Below are 22292 nucleotides of genomic sequence, written 5' to 3' on the forward strand. Positions count from 1 at the left end.
TTAGCTGTATAGTAGTAGGCTAGTCTAGCTTAGGGGTGTTTTGGGATATTTGTTTCTTTCCTTGGATCCAGCTCAATCCCTTTACCGTGTGTTTAAAAATAAACCAATAGTGTTTGACGGTAGATTTAAGTTGTCTGTGGTTATCCGTTCTCACTGTTCCTTTTTCACTATTATGATTTGCATGAGTCTCGTTTCCATCCCCCCTAGACTGACGGGCCAAAGGGATTCGTAACACCAAGTGACTAGTCTGGAGGAAACCTGGTAGCATCCCTACGGTGAAGCATGTTGTTGGCAGCATCATGCTGTGGGACTCAGTGTCGGGGACTAGGAGACTAGTCAGGATCGAGGGAAAAATTAATGGAGCAAAGTACAGAGATCCTTAAGAAAACCTGCTGTAGAGCGCTCAGGACCTCAGACTGGGGTGAAGGTTCACCTTCCAACAGGACAATGACCCTAAGCACACAGCCAAGACAATGCAGGAGTGGCTACAGGGCAAGTTTTTGGATGTTCTTGAATTGGCCAAGCCAGAACCCAGACTTGAATCCGATCTAACTTCTCTGGAGAGACCTGAAAATAGCTGTGCTGCGACTCTCCCCATCCAGCCTGACCGAGCAGAGAAGAATGGGAGAAACTCTCCAAATACAGATGTGCCAAGCTTGTAGTGTCATACCCAAGAGGCTGTAATCGCTGCCAAAAGTGCTTCAACACAGTATTGAGTAAAGGGTTTGAATACTTAAGTAAATGTGATATTTAATTTAGTATTTTTAATACATTTGCAAAAATCTCTAAATAACTGTTTTTGCTTTGTCATAATGGGATATTGTGTGTACGTTGATGAGAACATCTTTAAAAATCCATTTAAGAATAAGACTGTAACGTAACAAATAGTGGAAAAAGTCAAGGGGTCTGAATACTTTCTGAATGCACTGTACCAAGTCATAACCAGTGATTGGAGGAATGCAACACAGAAACAAGATACACACTGGATCTGGGGCTACTGATAGGTCAGTATTAGATATACTCACTGTCTATTGGGCTCCTGATTGGGTAGGACTTGGTGTAGTTGCCCACACAGCCAATGAGCTCGGGGCTGATGCTCTGGCAGTATTCCTTGACAGCCTTGATTTGCGAGACGGTGGGGGAGGAGTCTGTCCGGAAGATGGCCTGGCAGTAATCTCTGCAGTTGGTGTGTCTCCCTGCATAGCTGCAGCACAACGAGCCCACTGACAGAGCGCGCACACGCACACACACACACACACACACACACACACACACACACACACACACACACACACACACACACACACACACACACACACACACACACACACAGTTACAATATGCTTTCCATTCACTTCAATGGAATTGTAAATATCATTAAGGCTATTTAGACTATTTTTTTGTCTTGAAGTCGCCTTTAGCTTCATAAAATAGATGACAGACATTGCAAACGTGATCAACATTCAAACATGAGGAGTTAATCAGGATACAATACAGTAGACTTCCAGGATTTCCTAGAGAATAGTCTGATTAAATATGCATGGTGAACATTGGAGGTGATCTCCCAGTTGCTAGACTTCAGGAAGTCCAAGACCTTACATCCTCAAAATCGGCCCAAAGTCGTGTCTGCAGGGCAGGTTCACACCAATGTGTTGCAGCTCCTAATACAAAATAAGGGATTCCTCGGCTGACTGACTGATTAAATAATTTCTGCGGACCAAAGGCTCATAAAGCATTTTATTCATGTTTATTCATGTTTATTCATTTTACATTGACATTTTTTGTTGTTGTACTTTAGCAGATGCTCTTATCCAGAGCAACTTACAGTCCTGAAGGCACACATTTCCATACTGGTCCACCGTGGGACTCGAACCCACAACCCTGGTGTTACAAGCGCCACTCTGTACCAACTGAGCCACGTTACACTCTGATTGGTGCACTTGGGTTAGCATCTTATTGTAGAGAATGTTGGAAACTTACTCTCATTTTTGGTGATACAGCTGTGCAGTGGTTTCTGTAAAAGACAAGAAAAACACTTCTGTGATCTAACATACCATTATTGAGTCAGCTCTATTCATGACATTTCTATCTGAAATATTCTGAACCCGTTCCTCTTCTCTCTCTATGGAGACCTCATCCACTGTCCTGTCCTCAGTACAGTTAAACCTCCATCAGAAAACTCACTGTTCTGTCCTCAGTACAGTTAAACCTCCATCAGAAAACTCACAGCTTCTTTCCATCAAAACCATAAAAGACCATAAAGGACCATAAAGGCCAGTGTTGCTGCGTGCTTTGGCTCCTGCAGCAACGATTCATGAAAGGGCAAGGTGAAAGAGGCCAGTGCCTTATTAAAGCTGGGGAGGGCAGTTTGGTCGTGGTCCAAACAACATTAAGCCCGCCGCTTTGTTTTTTGTTTGTTTGGAATGAGGAGGCAGATGAAAGGAGTCCTCTGCTAGCACGCCGCTAGGCTACGCTAGGCTAATTGCTATGCTGTTCTACGCTAATAGCTAAGCTATGCTACGCTAATAGCTAAGGTAAGCCAGTGTCATATACATGTACACTGAGTGCACAAAACATTAGGAACACCTTTTTGCCCTCAGAACAGCCTTAATTCGTTGGTGCATGGACTCTACAGGGGGTCGAAAGCGTTCCACATGGATGCTGGCCCATGTTGACTCCAATGCTTCCCACAGATGTGTCAAGTTGGCTGGATGTCTTTTGGGTGGTCGACCATACTTGATACACATAGGAAACTGTTGTAGTTCTTGACTCAAACCAGTGTGCCTGGCACCTACTACCATACCCAGTTCAAAGCCACTTAAATGTGTCTTGCCTATTCACCCTCTGAATGGCACACATACACAATCCATGTCTCAATTGTCTCAAGGTTTAAAAATGACTTTTTAACCTGTCTCCTCCCCTTCATCTACACTGATTGTAGTGGATTTAACAATGATAATTAACACTATGAAGATGTCCAGTGAAAGCAGATATGCAATTTGTTGACACTGCACCACAGTAAAGACTTGGATACACAATATCCTGAATGCTAATCAATAAAAACGTTAAATTCACTGCTCTGTTGTTTTGCTTGTTTACAGCAAGCCATTTCATAGGGAACTGTCGGAGGCGCTCCCTTATATATACAGTGGGGCAAAAAAGTATTTAGTCAGCCACCAATTGTGCAAGTTCTCCCACTTAAAAAGATGACAGAGGCATGTAATGTTCATCATAGGTACACTTCAACTATGACAGATAAAATGAGAAAAAAAATCCAGAAAATCACATTGTAGGATTTTTAATGAAAAATATCTTCCCAACATTTTGGGCAATTTGGCACAGCTGTACAATTTTTTGGTCCTTAAATGAAACTGGTATATATTTGTATTTATCACAATTTTCTTTAACCTATTTTTATCTTTAATGCAGGGCCAACAGACAAGTTCCCTAATTTCCCCCCCTTCCACTTGCCTCTTCCATTTTTGCGGTAATGCTGCAATTAGTTGGTTGTAATTTTGTGTAGAGCAGACATTTCTATATATTTTTGATAGCTGCATGTGTGATATAACTTCACCAGTCCTATTTATGATATAATTTACAAAGATTATACCTTTTTTTTAAAACATTATCAAAAAATTATGGTTTTATATCAATTAGTATATTTGACTTTAACCACAATATTTGTTGTTTGTTCTGTCTTTTCTGGTGGATTAAACTGAAATTGCAACCAACTGTCTATGGCTTGTTTAAAAATAGAGATATTTTGGAGAAATGTTCATTTTCAAATAACTGAAAGTGAGAATAAAGGGAAAAAGGCCATTCTTGAACATGGGGTGAGACATTATTCCTAATTTGCTAGAGCACCAGTTCAGATTTAAGTATAACTTTTGAATGACTGATGCCTTTAGTGAGATGTCTAATGCTTTAATATTTAATCAGTTCTGCCCTCCAAATTCATATTCATTATATAAATAGGCCCTTTTAATTTTGTCTGGCTTGCCTTTCCAAATTAAATGGAATATTTTTTGCTCATATAAATAAATAAAAAACAGGTCGCTAAGTGTAGGAAAGACCATAAGAAAATAGGTGAACTGGGATATGATTAAAGAGTTAATCAAGGTGAACTGGGATATGACTAAAGAGTTAATCAAGGTGAACTGGGATATGACTAAAGAGTTAATCAAGGTGAACTGGGATATGACTAAAGAGTTAATCAAGGTGAACTGGGATATAACTAAGGAGTTAGAGTTATTTTTCCACAAAAAATACAGATATTTTCCCTTCCATGGTAGCAAGATCTTATCTATTTTTGCTAACTTCCTATAAAAATGTATTGGAGTGAGATCATTTCTTTCTTTCGGGATATGAACACCGAGTATGTCCACATCCACGTCAGATCATTTTATTGGTAAACTACACACTAATGTAAAAGTTGTATTTTTTTGTGATCATAATATAATACACTTATCATCATTTGGCTTTTTTAAATATTTTTTTTATTTTACCTTTATTTAACCAGGCAAATCAGTTAAGAACAAATTCTTATTTTCAATGACAGCCTAGGAACAGTGGGTTAACTGCCTGTTCAGGGGCAGAACGACAGATTAGTACCTTGTCAGCTCAGGGGTTTAAACTTGCAACCTTCCGGTTCCTAGTCCAACTTTCTAACCACTAGGCTACCCTGCCGCCCCTTTAATCCAGAGAGGTTGGAAAAAGTATCTAGATCCTCTATGAGGCTGTGGAGGGATCTGGATTTGCCCTGGATTTCTAGCCTCTTGATATTATTGTTGGATCTGATTTTAACAGCTAACATTTCATTTCAATGGCCATAATAAAAAGATATGCCGATAGTGGACAGCTATGAATACCAGGCCTGGTTTTCCAGATTTTTCATAGTGTTCAATTGTTTCCAGTACTTGTCTTATATTATCTCCAATGTATCATCCATGTAAATAACCTGTCTGATTAGGATGAATAATATCTGAAATTCCTTTTTTAATTCTATGTGCTAAGCATTTTGCTAGATTTTTTACATCACAACACTGAAGTGTAAGAGGTCTCCAATTTTTTTAATGGACTGGATCTTTATATTTACCACTTAGATCCCGTTTCAGTAATAATGAAATCAGACATTCTTGTTGAGTGCTCGATAATCTACCATTTATATAGGAGTGGTTAAAACACGCTAATAACAGTCCTCTGATTATATCAAAAAAGGTTTGGTTTACCTCCACTGGTATGCCATCCAGCCCTGGAGCCAAGAAGTTCCTCCTCTGTAATTTGGCCTACACATGAGTATTTCTGTACAGCTGTTCATTTTACATTATTAATAGAAACAAAATACATATAATTCACTTCGGTTAGTGGAGATGGAGGAGAATAAAACAAAAACATGTGCTTAAAGTACTTTACTTCCTCTTTCAAAATATAGTTTGGTGAATCATGGGCGACTCAGTACAATTTTTTGGGGTAGCATTTCTATGTTAATTAAAGATAAAAAAATAATTTAGTGCATATCCCATCCAGTTTGCTTTATTTTTGTAATATATTACACTAGATCTTTCTTGAAAAAGTCCCTCCCTTTCCTCTAACTTATTCTGAGCCTTTATGGTACAGTTTTTATTGCTATCTACCTGTACTGTTAGTTCCTGCATTTCCTTTGTTAATATGGACTCTTTTGATCTAAATTGCTTTTGTTTTAGAGATGAGTATTGAATTGCATGGCCTCTAAAGGAACATTTAAAAGTGTCCCATACAAGAAATCTGCTCTAACTACAGTATGTCAGAAAAAGTCAGTTCTAAATTATTCTGTTTTAGTTCAAAACAAGTTATCGTCCAATAGGCTTTGAATACATTTCCAATATCCTCGCCCACGTGGAGATTCTGTAAGAGTAATATATATGCCAATTATTTGATGGTCCGACTGCATTCTGTCCCCAATCAACTATTTTTGAACTTTTGGTGCCAAGAGAGAATGACATTCGGATCAAAATTACTGTTAATGAATATAATCACACCTTTTGAATTTATTTGCCCATGGGAGAAATATATTCCCCCCCCCCCCCCATAATGGGATAAAAGTTCCAAATCTATTTATCATTCTATATGTTTGTAAACTCACCATTAAAAAGTAGTGATTGAGTGTCCATATAGCTGTACCATGATATTTGCATACATCAGACCACCCCCACCCCCCCGGATCCCAGGGCCCCCAAGACACCGGTACCCATGCTTGGAAAAGACCACACAGTGCCACCCACAGAACCCACAGAACCCACAGAACCCACAGAACTGCCAAAAGCATTTCCATCGCTCCCGGACTGTTACATCACAAACAATCCAATAATAAAGTTCTATATGGTCACTAAAATGGCGTCCGTTCTAAAACTTGGCCTGACTCTCTCTCTCTCTCTCTCTCTCTAGATATATATATATATGGCTCTGAGCTAAGCCATCTTCTTAGGTGGAGTAGATTACTTCACTCCTCTCCTCCTTTGACAAGACAGGCTCCAATCAGAGCTTAGATAATGACCTTCCTTTAAACCTGTGCTATTCAATTTTTTTCAGCGGAGACCATATTTTTTGCAAACATTTCTACGAAACCCATTTTTTTCACCTGAATTTCTGGCGACCCCACTACACCCCAAATCTAATGGCACAGCCTTAAAATTGGTAGGAAGTGGATTTTTTTATACATTTAAATAGCCTTCAATACATTACAATTTTATCTCTCTTCTCAAAATGAATACATTCACTTAATACATGCATATTTTTCAAACGATCTCAAAAACGTTTGTATATTAATCCATACAATAATCTATAATCTTGTTTGTAATTTGTTTTGTTTTTTAAATAACTTTATAAAAGGAGGAGGACAATGCTGAGGTGCTGAGATGGACCGCAGAGAAGTAGCGCTTGCTTTATCTCGTCAAACAGCACTGAGGTTTTAAAGGCCAGGGAAAGGCAGCCAGAGACTACAATACAGTCTCTCAAAGTCAACAGTATGTGTGATACTCAATTTCAAGCACATACTACTACACAAAACATGACCTTGTTTCACTTACCTCTGTGTCTTTTTTGCATACTCTTGTGATGTCGGTCTTGGATGATGCCTATAGGGTCAGAGAATGGGAAATGAGGTGATGTGCAAAATGGATAAGTCTACAACGGGCCAAACTAACTTCCTCCCTCACCTGCTTGCAGTCCCTGCGGCACTCGGCCGAGATGGCCAGCTCACAGCAGCCCAGGCCCACCCAACCATCAGACTTCCTGGACGACCCTGTAGACAAAACAAAAATGGTCCACATTACCCACAAACCCTTGATGGGTGTAGCATTATCAGAATTAAAGTATGGATTAACTTTATCCTCTTGCGTAAACATTTAGACGCTTATGGGCAGCATATTAAACTGTGGACATATATGGACTTTTAGTGTGGGCTCAGTGGGTACAAAGTGTTGAGCTAAGCAATAATGTTTTTGCATCTGGGAGGCATTATGTTCTGACAGGTGGATTTGTCTGTAATGGCACCGTATCCCCTTGGAAACGCTCCCCCCATAGCTCACCAGGTAGTGTGGAGTTGATGCAGATCCAAAGCTCATTCTGTGAAACAGAGAGAAAAGGTCATTTCATTATGAACAGAGGACCAATGCCAAAACAAGCAAGAGAACAAGGGAAGAAAATGCCCAGTTCATAACAGAAGGACAGGTTGTTTTGATGTACAGAGGTTTTTCTGGAGTTGGACAAAATTCAAAGGAAGGAGCCACATGGAAGACCTCTGTTAGGGGCCTTAGTGAAAGTAAGAATGTCCGTTCATTTCTAGAAATCCTGTCTTAGTTTTTGTCTTTCATCTCTCAACAGGAAATTATATCAGATAACTAGTTTTTCTTTGGGTGAAACAGCATACTGTAATTTACTGCGTTTGCAGGGGCTATTGAATTTCATAGAGAACATTTCTTTTTTTATATGACTGCCGTCTAATTAAAAAATATATTATGCAGTGGAAACAGAGACATATAAACCACACAAACTCATAAGAGGTTTGTGGTAATATATTGTGGGATTAATAACACACAGCAATGAACACAAACATCCCAGGCACGTATTCATAAAACACATGAAGCATGGAGATAGAGCAGTGAGTGGCCCAGAGAGCATTCTCTGTCTCTAGCCCTGAACAAGATACTGAACTATATAAACTGGACATTGTCGGAGGTTCAGCTCAGTCCCTCATGTCTGTTGGCTCTCAAACAGAGGAGCCACTTGTCAGGAGGCTTCACCATCCTTTACGATGCCGACGGAGAGAAATGGTATCTCTACATGAACCATAAACATAATTTGTGATGAAGGGGAACCCAAGAAGATTTGGGAACATGAAGGACGAATGGTAGTGGAGGGTGGAATTTAGCAGCCCTCCATGTACAACTACTATTAGACCTCAACATGCCAAGAAACAATCCCTTATAAAACAGTCCCTTATAAAACAATCCCTTATAAAACAGTCCCTTAGAAACAATCCCTTATAAAACAGTCCCTTATAAAACAATCCCTTATAAAACAATCCCTTATAAAACAATCCCTTATAAAACAATCCCTTATAAAACAGTCCCTTATAAAACAGTCCCTTATAAAACAATCCCTTATAAAACAATCCCTTAGAAACAATCCCTTATAAAACAGTCCCTTATAAAACAATCCCTTATAAAACAATCCCTATAAAACAATCCCTTATAAACAATCCCTTATAAAACAGTCCCTTATAAAAATCCCTTAATCCAATCCCTTATAAAACAATCCCTTATAAAACAATCCCTTAGAAACAATCCCTTATAAAACAGTCCCTTATAAAACAGTCCCTTATAAAACAATCTCTTACAAAACAATCCCTTAGAAACAATCCCTTAGAAACAATCCCTTATAAAACAGTCCCTTATAAAACAATCCCTTATAAAACAATCCCTTAGAAACAATCCCTTAGAAACAATCCCTTATAAACAATCCCTTATAAAACAGTCCCTTATAAAACAATCCCTTATAAAACAGTCCCTTAGAAACAATCCCTTATAAACAATCCCTTATAAAACAGTCCCTTAGAAACAGTCCCTTATAAAACAATCCCTTATAAAACAGTCCCTTAGAAACAATCCCTTAGAAACAATCCCTTAGAAACAATCCCTTATAAAACAATCCCTTATAAAACAGTCCCTTATAAAACAGTCCCTTATAAAACAATCCCTTATAAAACAATCCCTTAGAAACAATCCCTTAGAAACAATCCCTTGGAAACAATCCCTTATAAACAATCCCTTATAAAACAGTCCCTTAGAAACAGTCCCTTATAAAACAATCCCTTATAAAACAGTCCCTTAGAAACAATCCCTTAGAAACAATCCCTTAGAAACAATCCCTTATAAAACAATCCCTTATAAAACAGTCCCTTATAAAACAGTCCCTTATAAAACAATCCCTTATAAAACAATCCCTTAGAAACAATCCCTTATAAAACAGTCCCTTATAAAACAATCCCTTATAAAACAATCCCTTAGAAACAATCCCTTATAAAACAGTCCCTTATAAAACAGTCCCTTATAAAACAATCCCTTATAAAACAGTCCCTTAGAAACAATCCCTTATAAAACAATCCCTTATAAAACAATCCCTTAGAAACAATCCCTTAGAAACAATCCCTTATAAAACAGTCCCTTATAAAACAGTCCCTTATAAAACAGTCCCTTAGAAACAATCCCTTACAAAACAATCCCTTACAAAACAATCCCTTAGAAACAATCCCTTGGAAACAATCCCTTATAAAACAATCCCTTGGAAACAATCCCTTATAAAACAATCCCTTAGAAACAATCCCTTGGAAACAATCCCTTATAAAACAATCCCTTAGAAACAATCCCTTAGAAACAATCCCTTAGAAACAATCCCTTAGAAACAATCCCTTAGAAACAATCCCTTGGAAACAATCCCTTATAAAACAATCTCTTGGAAACAATCTCTTAGAAACAATCCCTTAGAAACAATCCCTTAGAAACAATCCCTTGGAAACAATCCCTTATAAAACAATCCCTTAGAAACAATCCCTTATAAAACAATCCCTTATAAACAGTCCCTTAGAAACAATCCCTTATAAACAATCCCTTATAAAACAATCCCTTATAAAACAGTCCCTTAGAAACAATCCCTTATAAAACAATCCCTTATAAACAATCCCTTAGAAACAATCCCTTATAAACAATCCCTTAGAAACAATCCCTTATAAAACAATCCCTTATAAACAATCCCTTAGAAACAATCCCTTAGAAACAATCCCTTAGAAACAATCCCTTATAAACAATCCCTTATAAAACAATCTCTTGGAAACAATCTCTTGGAAACAATCTCTTAGAAACAATCCCTTGGAAACAATCCCTTATAAACAATCCCTTAGAAACAATCCCTTATAAAACAATCTCTTGGAAACAATCTCTTGGAAACAATCTCTTAGAAACAATCCCTTGGAAACAATCCCTTGGAACGGCTGTGAGATGTTTTGTGGTGTCTGAGGGTGAGAGGGACCTTGGAGCAGCAGTACTAATATGCTGCTGAAATCGTTTCCAAAATCACCAAATCAGATCCATTTTGGCAAAACACTCCCCACCCAGCTCATTAATAGCAGGACACAAAGTATTTAACTCTAGCTAATGACAGACTCGTTTCTAATTGGCTGTTTGGAGCAGTGCAGATGAAAAACAGTTGGGCTCTCCAGGTTTGTAGTTACGTTGGTGGGTGGGGAGTGTTTAGCCTTGTTTCAAGCCCCGCTCTTTGATACTTCTTTGATACTTTAATATTTATTTGATATCTTGATACTTCTTTAATATTTATTTGATACTTCTTTGATACTTCTTCGATACTTCTTTATTACTTTGATACTTCTTTAGTACTTCTTAGATACTTCTTTGAAACTTCTTTGATACTTCTTGGATACTTTGTTGATACTTCTTAGATACTTTTATACCTCTTTGATACTTCTTTGACACTTTTATAATACTTCTTAGATACTTATTAGATACTTTGATACTTCTTTGATCCTTCTTTGATACATTGATACTGCTTTGATATTTATTTCATCCTTCTTTAATACTTCTTAGATACTTCTTTGAAACTTCTTTGATATTTCTTGGATACTTCGTTCATACTTCTTAGATACTTTTATACGTCTTTGATACTTTGACACTTTTTTAATACTTCTTAGATTCTTTAATACTTTGATACTTCTTAGATACATTAATACTTCTTTAATACTTTGATACTTCTTAGATACTTCTTTAATACTTCTTTGATACTTTGTTGATACTTTAGATCATTTCATACTTCTTTGATCCTTCTTTGATACATTAATACTTCTTTGATACTTCTTTAATACTTTGATACTTCTTTAATACTTATTTGGTCCTTATTTAATACTTTAATACTTTGATGCTTCTTTGATACTTCTTATATACTTATTTGATACTTTTCTGATACTTTGATACTTATTTAATACTTTGATACTTCTTACATCATTATTTGATACTTCTTTGATTCTTTGATACTTCTTTAATACATTCATACCTCTTTGGTACTTCTTAGATACTTATTTGATACTTTGATACTTATTTGATACTTTGATACTTATTTGATACTTCTTTGATACTTCTTAGATACTCCTTTGAAACTTCGTGGATACTTCTTCGATACTTTGTTGATACTTTTATACTTCTTTGATACCTCTTTGACACTTTTTGAGTACTTCTTAGATACTTTTATACTTCTTTGATCCTTCTTTTATGCATTAATACTTCTTTGATACATTAATACTTCTTTTATACATTAATAATTATTTGATACTTATTTGATAGTTTGATACTTATTTTATATTTCTTTAATACTTTGAAACTTCTTAGATACTTTGATACTTCTTTAATACATTAATACTTCTTTGATACTTTGATACTTATTTGATATTTCTTTAATACAGTCATACTTCTTTAATACTTTGATACTTCTTTGATGTTACTTTGATACTTCTTTAATACTTTGATAGTTCTTAGATACTTCTTGAATACTTCTTTGATACTTCTTTGATACTTCTTGAATACTTCTTGAATACTTCTTTGATACTTCTTGAATACTTCTTTGCTACTTCTTTAATACTTCTTGAATACTTATTTGATACTTCTTTAATACTTCTTGAATACTTCTTTAATACTTCTTTGATACTTCTTGAATACTTATTTGATACTTTTTGATACATCTTTAATACTTCTTTGTACCTTTAGTAAGACCAGTACCTGGACTTGTGAGAAATGCTTATAAGCTTTGCCATAGCCACAGATATATTTCCTGTGTCATTATGAAAGATTTCGTAGCCAACTTTATTACAGCTACTGAAAGCTATTTTTAGATCAGAAATCCCCACTTACCATAGACTCAGGGCAGTAGCTTGGTAATCGCTGTAATAGGTGCTTCAAACGGGATTCACTTTTTATGGTGGCGAGCTGAAAACAGAAAGCAGTGTGTTATATTGTATTCAAAACATGTTTTCACCAAGTCCAAACATTTGATCTGAAACCTCTGTTAAAAGGATTTGTATCATTATATGGTCATTATCAATCTTGAGTTCATTTAACAACATTATAGTATCTTCCCAAATGGCCAAAGGGGTTCACACTTGGCTCTCTAGGCCGTGTGACACTGCTACACAAAACAAACCGGGCACGGCCAATGACAGCTGACGACTGCAGTGTTATCAAAATAGGGTGAAGAGCTGTTGGTTGACTCTCACAAGGCCTGGGAGAATCCTGAGCCTGCCAGCACTCTCTGGCTTAGTGAACAGTCATGAAATTAGCTCTGGGAGATGTATGACCACTTAGTAAGAGCTTTCAAAAAGACTACACAAATGATGGGAGCTGGGAGTTGACCTTGTTTTTGGTTGGTCTCCTTCACTCCTTCGTTGTTTTACTTCATAAATACGACCACCGTTGGATTCCTTGTGAGAAATTGCACACTTTAACTTGAGGTTATGACGTAACATCTGAATAATTTGTAGTAGAGTGCAGTAGTAGTAGAGCACAGTAGATTATTTCTACACTAAAGCGGAGTTCAGGCCCAACTGTTGAACCAGATCTTCCCTGTGACTCATCCCCACCACCAGGCTTCTGCAATTGTTTGATTCTAGTCAAGGTGATAAAAACTGTCTTGTTCTGCTTTCTGTTCATGCATTCTTACCATTCATCATCATTACTCCATGTTCCATCTAGGTAGTACATTCTTATTTGTGAGGTGAAATCATTTACGCTGGGGATTGACGGACAGTAATTTCATACAGTCACAACGTTCAAAAACAAAAGCAGATGTTGAGCCGATTTATTGGCCGTTAATCAAAGAAATCTCCAGAACACTACAAAGGCAAGGCCATGAAAACGCCCAACCTACTCAGGCCATTTCTAAAACATTTCCCTCTCTTTCTCTCCATCTTTGAAGGATTAATAAATGTCCTTTCAGAGGCTGAAGCCCTCCCCTCATCAAAGAGGTAGCCGACCCTCCATTAAGAAATAGAAGGGAGTTTACACGGAGCCCTGTGGCACACCCCACACCACCTCTGCAGAAACATAGCAGCTTGGCACAAGGCTAACAAGACGGCAATTGTCCCTCTGTCCACTTCCCGCTTCTTTCTCTCTCTCTCACTCTCTTGCTTTCTCTCCCATCTATCTGTCATTTGTTTTTCTCTCTCTCTTTCTCTCTCTCTCTTTCTCTCCCTCCCTCCACCTCTCCCTCCCTCCACCTCTCTCTCCCTCCCTCCCTCCCTCCCTCCACCTCTCCCTCCCTCCCTCCACCCCTCTCTCCCTCTCTCCCTCCCTCCACCTCTCCCTCCCTCTCAGTAGCAGGTGCAGTGCTGGGGACAGGGCAACCAATACAGCATAAATTAGTCTCTCTCTCTCGCGCTCTCTTTAAAGGGGAGGGGAGAGTGGTGCTGGGGGTACTCCCCAATAACAACCCATCTAAAATGGGCTAGGGGTTAACTGTGTCCTGTGTACTGTGATCAACCCATATTGATTCTAGGCCTTCCAGATGTCTCATGTCTTAGTGATGTAAAGAAGGAGCTGAAGGTAATAATCCATTAAAGCTCTGCCTTGGCCGATTCCGATGATAAATAACGATAAGATGCAGAGATAGAGAGAGAGAGAGAGAGAGAGAGAGAGAGAGAGAGAGAGAGAGAGAGAGAGGGTGGGAGAGAGAGAGAGAGAGAGAAAGAGGGTGGGAGGGAGGGAGAGAGAGAGAGAGGGTGGGAGAGAGAGAGAGAGAGAGAGAAAGAGAGAGAGAGAGAGAGAGAGGGTGGGAGAGAGAGAGAGAGAGAGAGAGAGAGAGAGAGAGAGAGAGGGTGGGAGAGAGAGAGAGAGAGAGATGGGGGGGTGGAGAGAGAGAGAGATGGGGGGTGGAGAGAGAGAGAGAGAGAGAGAGAGATGGGGGTGGAGAGAGAGAGAAAGAGATGGGGGAGAGAGAGAGAGATGGGGGGTGGAGAGAGAGAGATGGGGGGTGGAGAGAGAGAGAGAGATGGGGGTGGAGAGAGAGAGAGAGAGATGGGGGGTGGAGAGAGAGAGAGATGGGGGGTGGAGAGTGAGAGAGAGAGAGAGAGAGAGAGAGAGATGGGGGTGGAGAGAGAGAGAGAGATGGGGGGTGGAGAGAGAGAGAGATGGGGGGTGGAGAGTGAGAGAGAGATTTTTCACTTTTGTATATTATCTACTTGCTTTGGCAATGTTAACATATTTTTCCCATGCCAATAAAGCCCCTTGAATTGAATTGAGAGAGGGGGGGGGGCATCAGAGAGACCCTTTAACTGCTCTTAGCTCAAATGGGAGGCAGGGAGAACGTTTATACAAGCTCTCATTGCTACAATTCATCACATAGACTGCCCAGCTACAAATAATACGGAGACCATCGTTCTGGGGCTCTTTCACTCTAATGTATGCTGTCTGTCTGTCTGTCTGTCTGTCTGTCTGTGCGTGTGTGTGTGTGTGTGTGCGTTTTCAGTCTGTGGCCTCCTTACCTGATCGCATGCTTCCCAACATGGTGAGAGCTCCTCAGCATGGTGGCAGCAGGAGGAATCTGTGGAGGAAAAACACAGACAGACAGAGAGAGAGAGAGAGAGAGGGGGGACAGATAGAGCAAGAGAGGGGGATAGAGAGGGTGGGGGTGGTGAGAGAGGAGTAAAAGGCACTGCATGGTCAAACTGACACCTGCATTGGTCATTTACGGTGACATGGCCTCTGCAGAAGTCAGGACATTCACACTTCTTGCGCTTCGCGGAGGTGTTGTCAAGGAAGTGAGTTTGTGTCTATACAGGACCTCCCACCCTCACCTACGTCAACCAATCATCTCTCAACCAGCTTCATGAGGTAGTCACCTGGAATGCATTTCAATTAACAGGTGTGCCTTGTATAAAGTTCATTTGTGGAATTTCTTTCCTTCCCAATGCATTTCAGCCAATCAGTTGTGTTGTGACAAGCTAGGGGGGTATACAGAGGACCTATTTGGTAAAATACCAACTCGATATTTTAGCAAGAACATTTCAAATAAGCAAAGCTAAATCCATCTTTACTTTAAGACATAAAGGTCAGTCAACGACGAACATGTCAAGAACTTTTAAAGTTTCTTTAAGTTGCAAAGACTATCAAGTGCTATGATGAAACTGTCTCTCATGGGGACCGCCACAGGAAAAGAAGACCCAGAGTTACCTCTGCTGCAGAGGATAAGTTCATTAGAGTTACCAGCCTCAGAAATTATAGCCCAAATAAATGCTTCACAGAGTTCAAGTAACAGACACATCTCAACATCAACTGTTCAGAGGAGAATGAAGGACTAAATTGCTTCAAAGGAACCACTACTAAAGGACACCAATAATAAGAAGAGACTTGCTTGGGACAAGAAACAAGAGCAATGGACATTATACCGGTGGAAATCTGTCCTTTGGTCTTAGGCATGCTGCAAGGAAGCATGAGGACTGCAGATGTGACAGGGCAATAAATTGCAATGTCCGTACTGTGAGATGCCGAAGACAGCGATACAGGGAGACAGGACGGACAGCTGATTGTCCTCGCTGTGGCAGACCACGTGTAACAACACCTGCACAGGATCGGTACCTCCGAACATTACACCTGCGGGACAGGTACAGGATGGCAACAACAACTGCCCGAGGTACGCTAGGAATGCACAATCCCTCCATCAGTGCTCAGACTGTCCGCAATAGGCTGAGAGAGGCTGGACTGAGGGCTTGTAGGCCTGTTGTAAGGCAGGTCCTCACCAGATATCACCGGCAACAACGTCGCCTAAGGGCACAAACCCCCCCCATCGCTGGACCAGATGCCAGCTGAGGAACGCTGTTTGCCTGTCTGTCTCGTCCCGACTCTGACACATTCATTACTATGAGACAGCTGGAGATCAAATTTGAATATCGAAACAATGTTGCAAATGTCGGAGAGACAGGCAGAAAGGTTTAAACAAATCTCTGCTGTTAAAAACTAAATGTCGGAGAGACAGGCAGAAAGGTTTAAACAAATCTCTGCTGTTAAAAACTAAATGTCGGAGAGACAGGCAGAAAGATTTAAACAAATCTCTGCTGTTAAAAACTAAATGTCGGAGAGACAGACAGAAAGGTTTAAACAAATCTCTGCTGTTAAAAACTAAATGTCGGAGAGACAGGCAGAAAGGTTTAAACAAATCTCTGCTGTTAAAAACTAAATGTTATCCTAAAAGAAATGTGAGATAATGTCTAGATGCTTTTTAAAGTGGAGATCAAGTTTATAAATTGCCTGGCTGGGCTGATGAGACAGTGGATTGCGCAGTCAGATGGAACAGAGTAAATAGGCAATTTAATGTCATAGATTTAGCCGGTGGTAATTTGTGGAATAGACACCGGCTGGAATGCGGTTTTTACAAATTACCATTCAGGATTAGACCCACCCGTTGCATAAGATAGAAATAGGAAACATAGAAAGTCGGTAGCCTATAATTAAGACATTTGAGAGTACCCAACCCTGCAAGTTAAAAGGATGTATTATTTAAATTCTGCATAATGGCACAGCATTTCATCAACTTCACTGCTTCAGTTTGTTGCCATATGACTGGTTTCACATTTTTCTCCAGTGATTATAAGGTCAAATATATCTAAAACAAGTGTCATTATTTATATTTACAATCCCCTTGTTCATTACTCATTTACCTAGCTCTTATCAAGTTGTACATTACAGTGCATGGAGAATGGTGTTTCTATCGGAAAACATAAAGTAGATGCTTCTTCCTCTTGGAACCGACCGGTAGGTTCGCTAGACTTTTAAAACATATTTGTTTTATTCTTATATACTGTATATATATGTTGTTAAAACTACAATACCATACAAACAATACATGGCCGTTCCCATGGGAACAGTGGGTGCTCTGGTCAGTGGTGCTCTGGTCAGTGGTGTTCTGGTCAGTGGTGCTCTGGTCAGTGGGTGTTCTGGTCAGTGGGTGCTCTGGTCAGTGGTGCTCTGGTCAGTGGTGCTCTGGTCAGTAGGTGCTCTGGTCAGTGGGTGCTCTGGTCAGTGGGTGCTCTGGTCAGTGGTGTTCTGGTCAGTGGGTGCTCTGGTCAGAGTGGGTGTTCTGGTCAGTGGGTGTTCTGGTCAGTGGGTGTTCTGGTCAGTGGTGCTCTGGTCAGTGGGTGCTCTGGTCAGTAGGTGCTCTGGTCAGTAGGTGCTCTGGTCAGTGGGTGCTCTGGTCAGTGGGTGCTCTGGTCAGTAGGTGCTCTGGTCAGTGGGTGCTCTGGTATTCCAAATATTCCTGAATACAAAGCATTATGTTTGAGGCAAATCCAACACAACACATCACTGAGTACCACTCCTCAAGGATAAAATGTTCAATATTTTCAAGGATAAAAATAAATGCAATGGACCTAAGCACAGGCAAAACCCTAGAGGAAATCAGTCTGCTTTCCAACAGACACCGGGAGACAAATTCACCTTTCAGCAGGACAATAACCGAAAACACAAGGCCAAATAAACACTGGAGGTGCTTACCAAGACATTGAATGTTCCTGAGAGGCCTAGTTACAGTTTTGACTTAAATCGACTTGAAATTCTGTGGCAAGACCTGAAAATGATTGTCTAGCAATGTTGAACAACCAACTTGACAGAGCTTGAACATTTTTAAAAGAACAATTTGCAAATATTGTACAATCCAGGTGTGCAAAGCTCTTAGAGACTTACCCAGAAAGACTCACAGCTGTAATCGCTGTCAAATGTGATTCTAACATTGATTGATTTAGGGGTGTGAATACTTATGTAAATGAGATATTTCTGTATTTAATATTTAATACATTTGCCATAATATCTAATATCATATTTTCACTTTGTCATTATGGGGTATTGTGTGTAGATGGGTGACCAAAAACATAACAGAAAGCATAGTGTGTTATGCCTGCATGTTAGTGTGTAAGAGAGAGTGTTTAGATATTTATTTGTGTGCCTATGTATGCATGTGTGTGTGTGTGTGTGTGCATGTATGTGTGTGAGAGTGAGGGTGAGAGAGTGAGAGAAATCGACAGAGAGAAATAGAGAGCGAAAGAGAGCGTGCAGGCACGCGCGAGAGAGAGAGTCTATCTGCATCAGTGTTCTCTCTGCGTAGCCTACCACCAGAACAATAGTCAGTCTCATTGTTGTTGTTCTGAGGTGAGACAGCCTGTTTGATAGGCTACACTAAACAAAAGCAGTTATCATGTTGCTACGATGGTTTCCATTGGCTTGTAACGTCACTATATTCATTAGGAGGCTATAAAGGCCTGGGAGTAAATACAAAGACCCAGCGTGACACACCACAAAGAGGAAGACATGAATGTTACGAGGGGCGCTTGGCTAACAGCTTAGCACCAAACCGCACCACAAAGAGGAAGACATGAATGTTACGAGGGGAGCTTGGCTAACAGCTTAGCGCCAAACCCCACCACAAAGAGGAAGACATGAATGTTACGAGGGGCGCTTGGCTAACAGCTTAGCGCCAAACCGCACCACAAAGAGGAAGACATGAATGTTACGAGGGGAGCTTGGCTAACAGCTTAGCGCCAAACCCCACCACAAAGAGGAAGACATGAATGTTACGAGGGGCGCTTGGCTAACAGCTTAGCGCCAAACCGCACCACAAAGAGGAAGACATGAATGTTACGAGGGGCGCTTGGCTAACAGCTTAGCGCCAAACCGCACCACAAAGAGGAAGACATGAATGTTACGAGGGCCGCTTGGCTAACAGCTTAGCGCCAAACCCCACCACAAACAAACCAGGCCCAGGCCTGATTCATGTTGGTTTAAACTCACTAGACACTAAAAACAAATGGTTCTATATAGCACCAACAAGGGTTCCTCTATCATTACAACCATTTTTGGAGCTATATAGACTTCTTAAAAAATTCTAGAATGGTACTTCTAGAATTTCTCAATCAAAAAGGTTCGACAGATGACCATATAAAGACCTATACAGGTAAAAAAAAATCTGTGTTATCCATATTATATTGTATATCATTATTATTATTGTGTTAGTTGACAAGTTGAATCAGGTGTGCTAGTTCTGGAACGGCTGTGGGTCCCTAAGGAGAGAATCGGGAACCCCTGATTTATAGTGATGGGAAACCGAGGCTATCTGAAGGCTTTGGAGCTTTCACCAAACTGTGCTGAAAAACGCTTCATTACTCGGAGCTTCATTATCCTCTCACAATGCACATTAGTGACATCTGCTGGTCAATAAATAGCGGCGAGTGATTCTCAGATAGATTTTTTTTCTTCTGTTTTCATCAAAACTCTGTGGCGCAGAGGTAAGTCGCTGTCTTTAGTAGCCTATAATCATCATACATCACACGTGTCTTTTTTGCCTTTAGGTTAATTCTTTTTCACAAACTGAATCTATGGCACAAACTGAATCGATGTTTAGGATGCTTAAACTCTTTTGGGATAGGGGGCAGCATTTTCAATTTTGGATGAATAGCGTGCCCAGTGTGAACTGCCTCCTACTCTGTCCCAGATGCTAATATATGCATATTATTGTTAGTATTGGATAGAAAACGCTCTGAAGTTTCCAAAACTGTTTGAATGATGTCTGTGAGTATAACAGAACTCATATGGCAGGCGAAAACCTGAGACAAGTTTTTCAAAGCTTGGCCTACCGAATACACATTGAGATATGGATGAGGTTGGAGTCAAGTTGCACTTCCTACGTCTTCCACTAGATGTCAACCGTCTTTAGAAACTGGTTTGAGGATTCTACTATAAAGGAGGGGCTCATGAGACCTCTGAGTCAGTGGTCTGGCAGAGTAATTTGAGCATTTTCTGTATTGTTGTCTAATGTTGTCGGGGTATTATTCTGTTTTAATGTTACTCCTGAATCACTATGATCAATATAATACAATATAATATAGTGCGGTAAAGTGGATTAGCGATGCAGTGGTCTTGGACAGAGATAGTCTGTCATTAGAGGAAGAACTGTGACACGGTCTCTGTCCTTTTTAGCCCTGCTACCGTGCCCCTGTTTTCAGTGGAATAGTAATAATGCCACACAACCCACATCAAAGGAATCCCCCTCTTTAAGCCCCTCCCCCCAAACTCTCTCTCTCTCTCAGTACACACACTTACCCCACCCCTATTTTAATGCACCACTCCCACGCTAACTTAACCAACCGCCCCCCTTCAGATCAGTCCCTCTGGACCCATCACACACAAGGGGAAGGCAGCCTCCCAGCCCCCCTTCAGATCAGTCCCTCTGGACCCATCACACACAAGGGGAAGGCAGCCTCCCTGCCTCCCCCCCTTCAGATCAGTCCCTCTGGACCATCACACACAAGGGGAAGGCAGCCTCCCAGCCCCCCTTCAGATCAGTCCCTCTGGACCCATCACACACAAGGGGAAGGCAGCCTCCCCCCCCTTCAGATCAGTCCCTCTGGACCATCACACACAAGGGGAAGGCAGCCTCCCAGCCCCCCTTCAGATCAGTCCCTCTGGACCCATCACACACAAGGGAAGGCAGCCTCCCTGCCTCCCCTGTCACCTCCCGCCCCTTCAGATCAGTCCCTCTGGACCCATCACACACAAGGGGAAGGCAGCCTCCCTGCCTCCCCCCGTCACCTCCCGCCCCCTTCAGATCAGTCCCTCTGGACCCATCACACACAAGGGGAAGGCAGCCTCCCTGCCTCCCCCCGTCACCTCCCGCCCCCTTCAGATCAGTCCCTCTGGACCCATCACACACAAGGGAAGGCAGCCTCCCTGCCTCCCCGTCACCTCCCGCCCCTTCAGATCAGTCCCTCTGGACCCATCACACACAAGGGAAGGCAGCCTCCCTGCCTCCCCCCGTCACCTCCCGCCCCCCTTCAGATCAGTCCCTCTGGACCCATCACACACAAGGGGAAGGCAGCCTCCCAGCCCCCCTTCAGATCAGTCCCTCTGGACCCATCACACACAAGGGGAAGGCAGCCTCCCTGCCTCCCCCGTCACCTCCCGCCCCCTTCAGATCAGTCCCTCTGGACCCATCACACACAAGGGGAAGGCAGCCTCCCTGCCCCCCCTTCAGATCAGTCCCTCTGGACCCATCACACACAAGGGGAAGGCAGCCTCCCTGCCTCCCCGTCACCTCCCGCCCCCTTCAGATCAGTCCCTCTGGACCCATCACACACAAGGGGAAGGCAGCCTCCCTGCCTCCCCCGTCACCTCCCGCCCTGCTCCTCAAACTACTACACACGGAAGTTGTTTGCAGCAAAGGGAACAAACATATTGACCCAGCTTCCCTCTCTTGGAGGAGGGAGCAGCCACAACGGAGGGAGCAGCCACAACGGAGGGAGCAGCCACAACGGAGGGAGCAGCCACAACGGAGGGAGCAGCCACAACGGAGGGAGCAGCCACACGGAGGGAGCAGCCACAACGGAGGGAGCAGCCACAACGGAGGGAGCAGCCACACGGAGGGAGCAGCCACAACGGAGGGAGCAGCCACAACAGAGGGAGCAGCCACAACGGAGGGAGCAGCCACAACAGCCTTTGGAGTCCATTCTGGCCCGACTGATGTCGTGTCGTGGTAAGGAAGAACAGGCCTCTGCTCCCTGATTCCATGGGTTCACTGGCTCCGTGTGTGTCTGTGACTCTGTGTGTCTGTGACTCTGTGTGTCTGTGACTCTGTGTCCTCCCCGGTCAAGGAGAGGAGAGAAAAGAGAGGAAATAGACAGTGGAGGAGTGTTACCCATTTCCTGTCTCAACTTCCTGTCT

General features: G+C 41.4%; 1 protein-coding gene across 2 annotated transcripts in view; it reads right to left on the bottom strand.

Annotated features, from left to right (window-relative positions):
* LOC115104842 (reversion-inducing cysteine-rich protein with Kazal motifs-like) overlaps positions 1-22292 on the bottom strand; it is an 89858-nt gene that overhangs the window by 48167 nt on the left and 19399 nt on the right. For both annotated transcript variants that reach the window (XM_029626169.2, XM_029626170.2), the window contains exons 2-8: positions 15074-15132; positions 12450-12524; positions 7566-7602; positions 7194-7279; positions 7065-7112; positions 1981-2014; positions 1026-1223 (exon numbers count right to left, since the gene is read on the bottom strand). In XM_029626169.2, the coding sequence (XP_029482029.2) occupies positions 1026-1223; positions 1981-2014; positions 7065-7112; positions 7194-7279; positions 7566-7602; positions 12450-12524; positions 15074-15132 (537 nt within the window). The remainder of the gene's footprint in view (positions 1-1025; positions 1224-1980; positions 2015-7064; positions 7113-7193; positions 7280-7565; positions 7603-12449; positions 12525-15073; positions 15133-22292) is intronic.

This window comes from Oncorhynchus nerka, linkage group LG22 (assembly GCF_034236695.1).
Source record: "Oncorhynchus nerka isolate Pitt River linkage group LG22, Oner_Uvic_2.0, whole genome shotgun sequence".
Lineage (NCBI taxonomy): Eukaryota > Metazoa > Chordata > Actinopteri > Salmoniformes > Salmonidae > Oncorhynchus > Oncorhynchus nerka.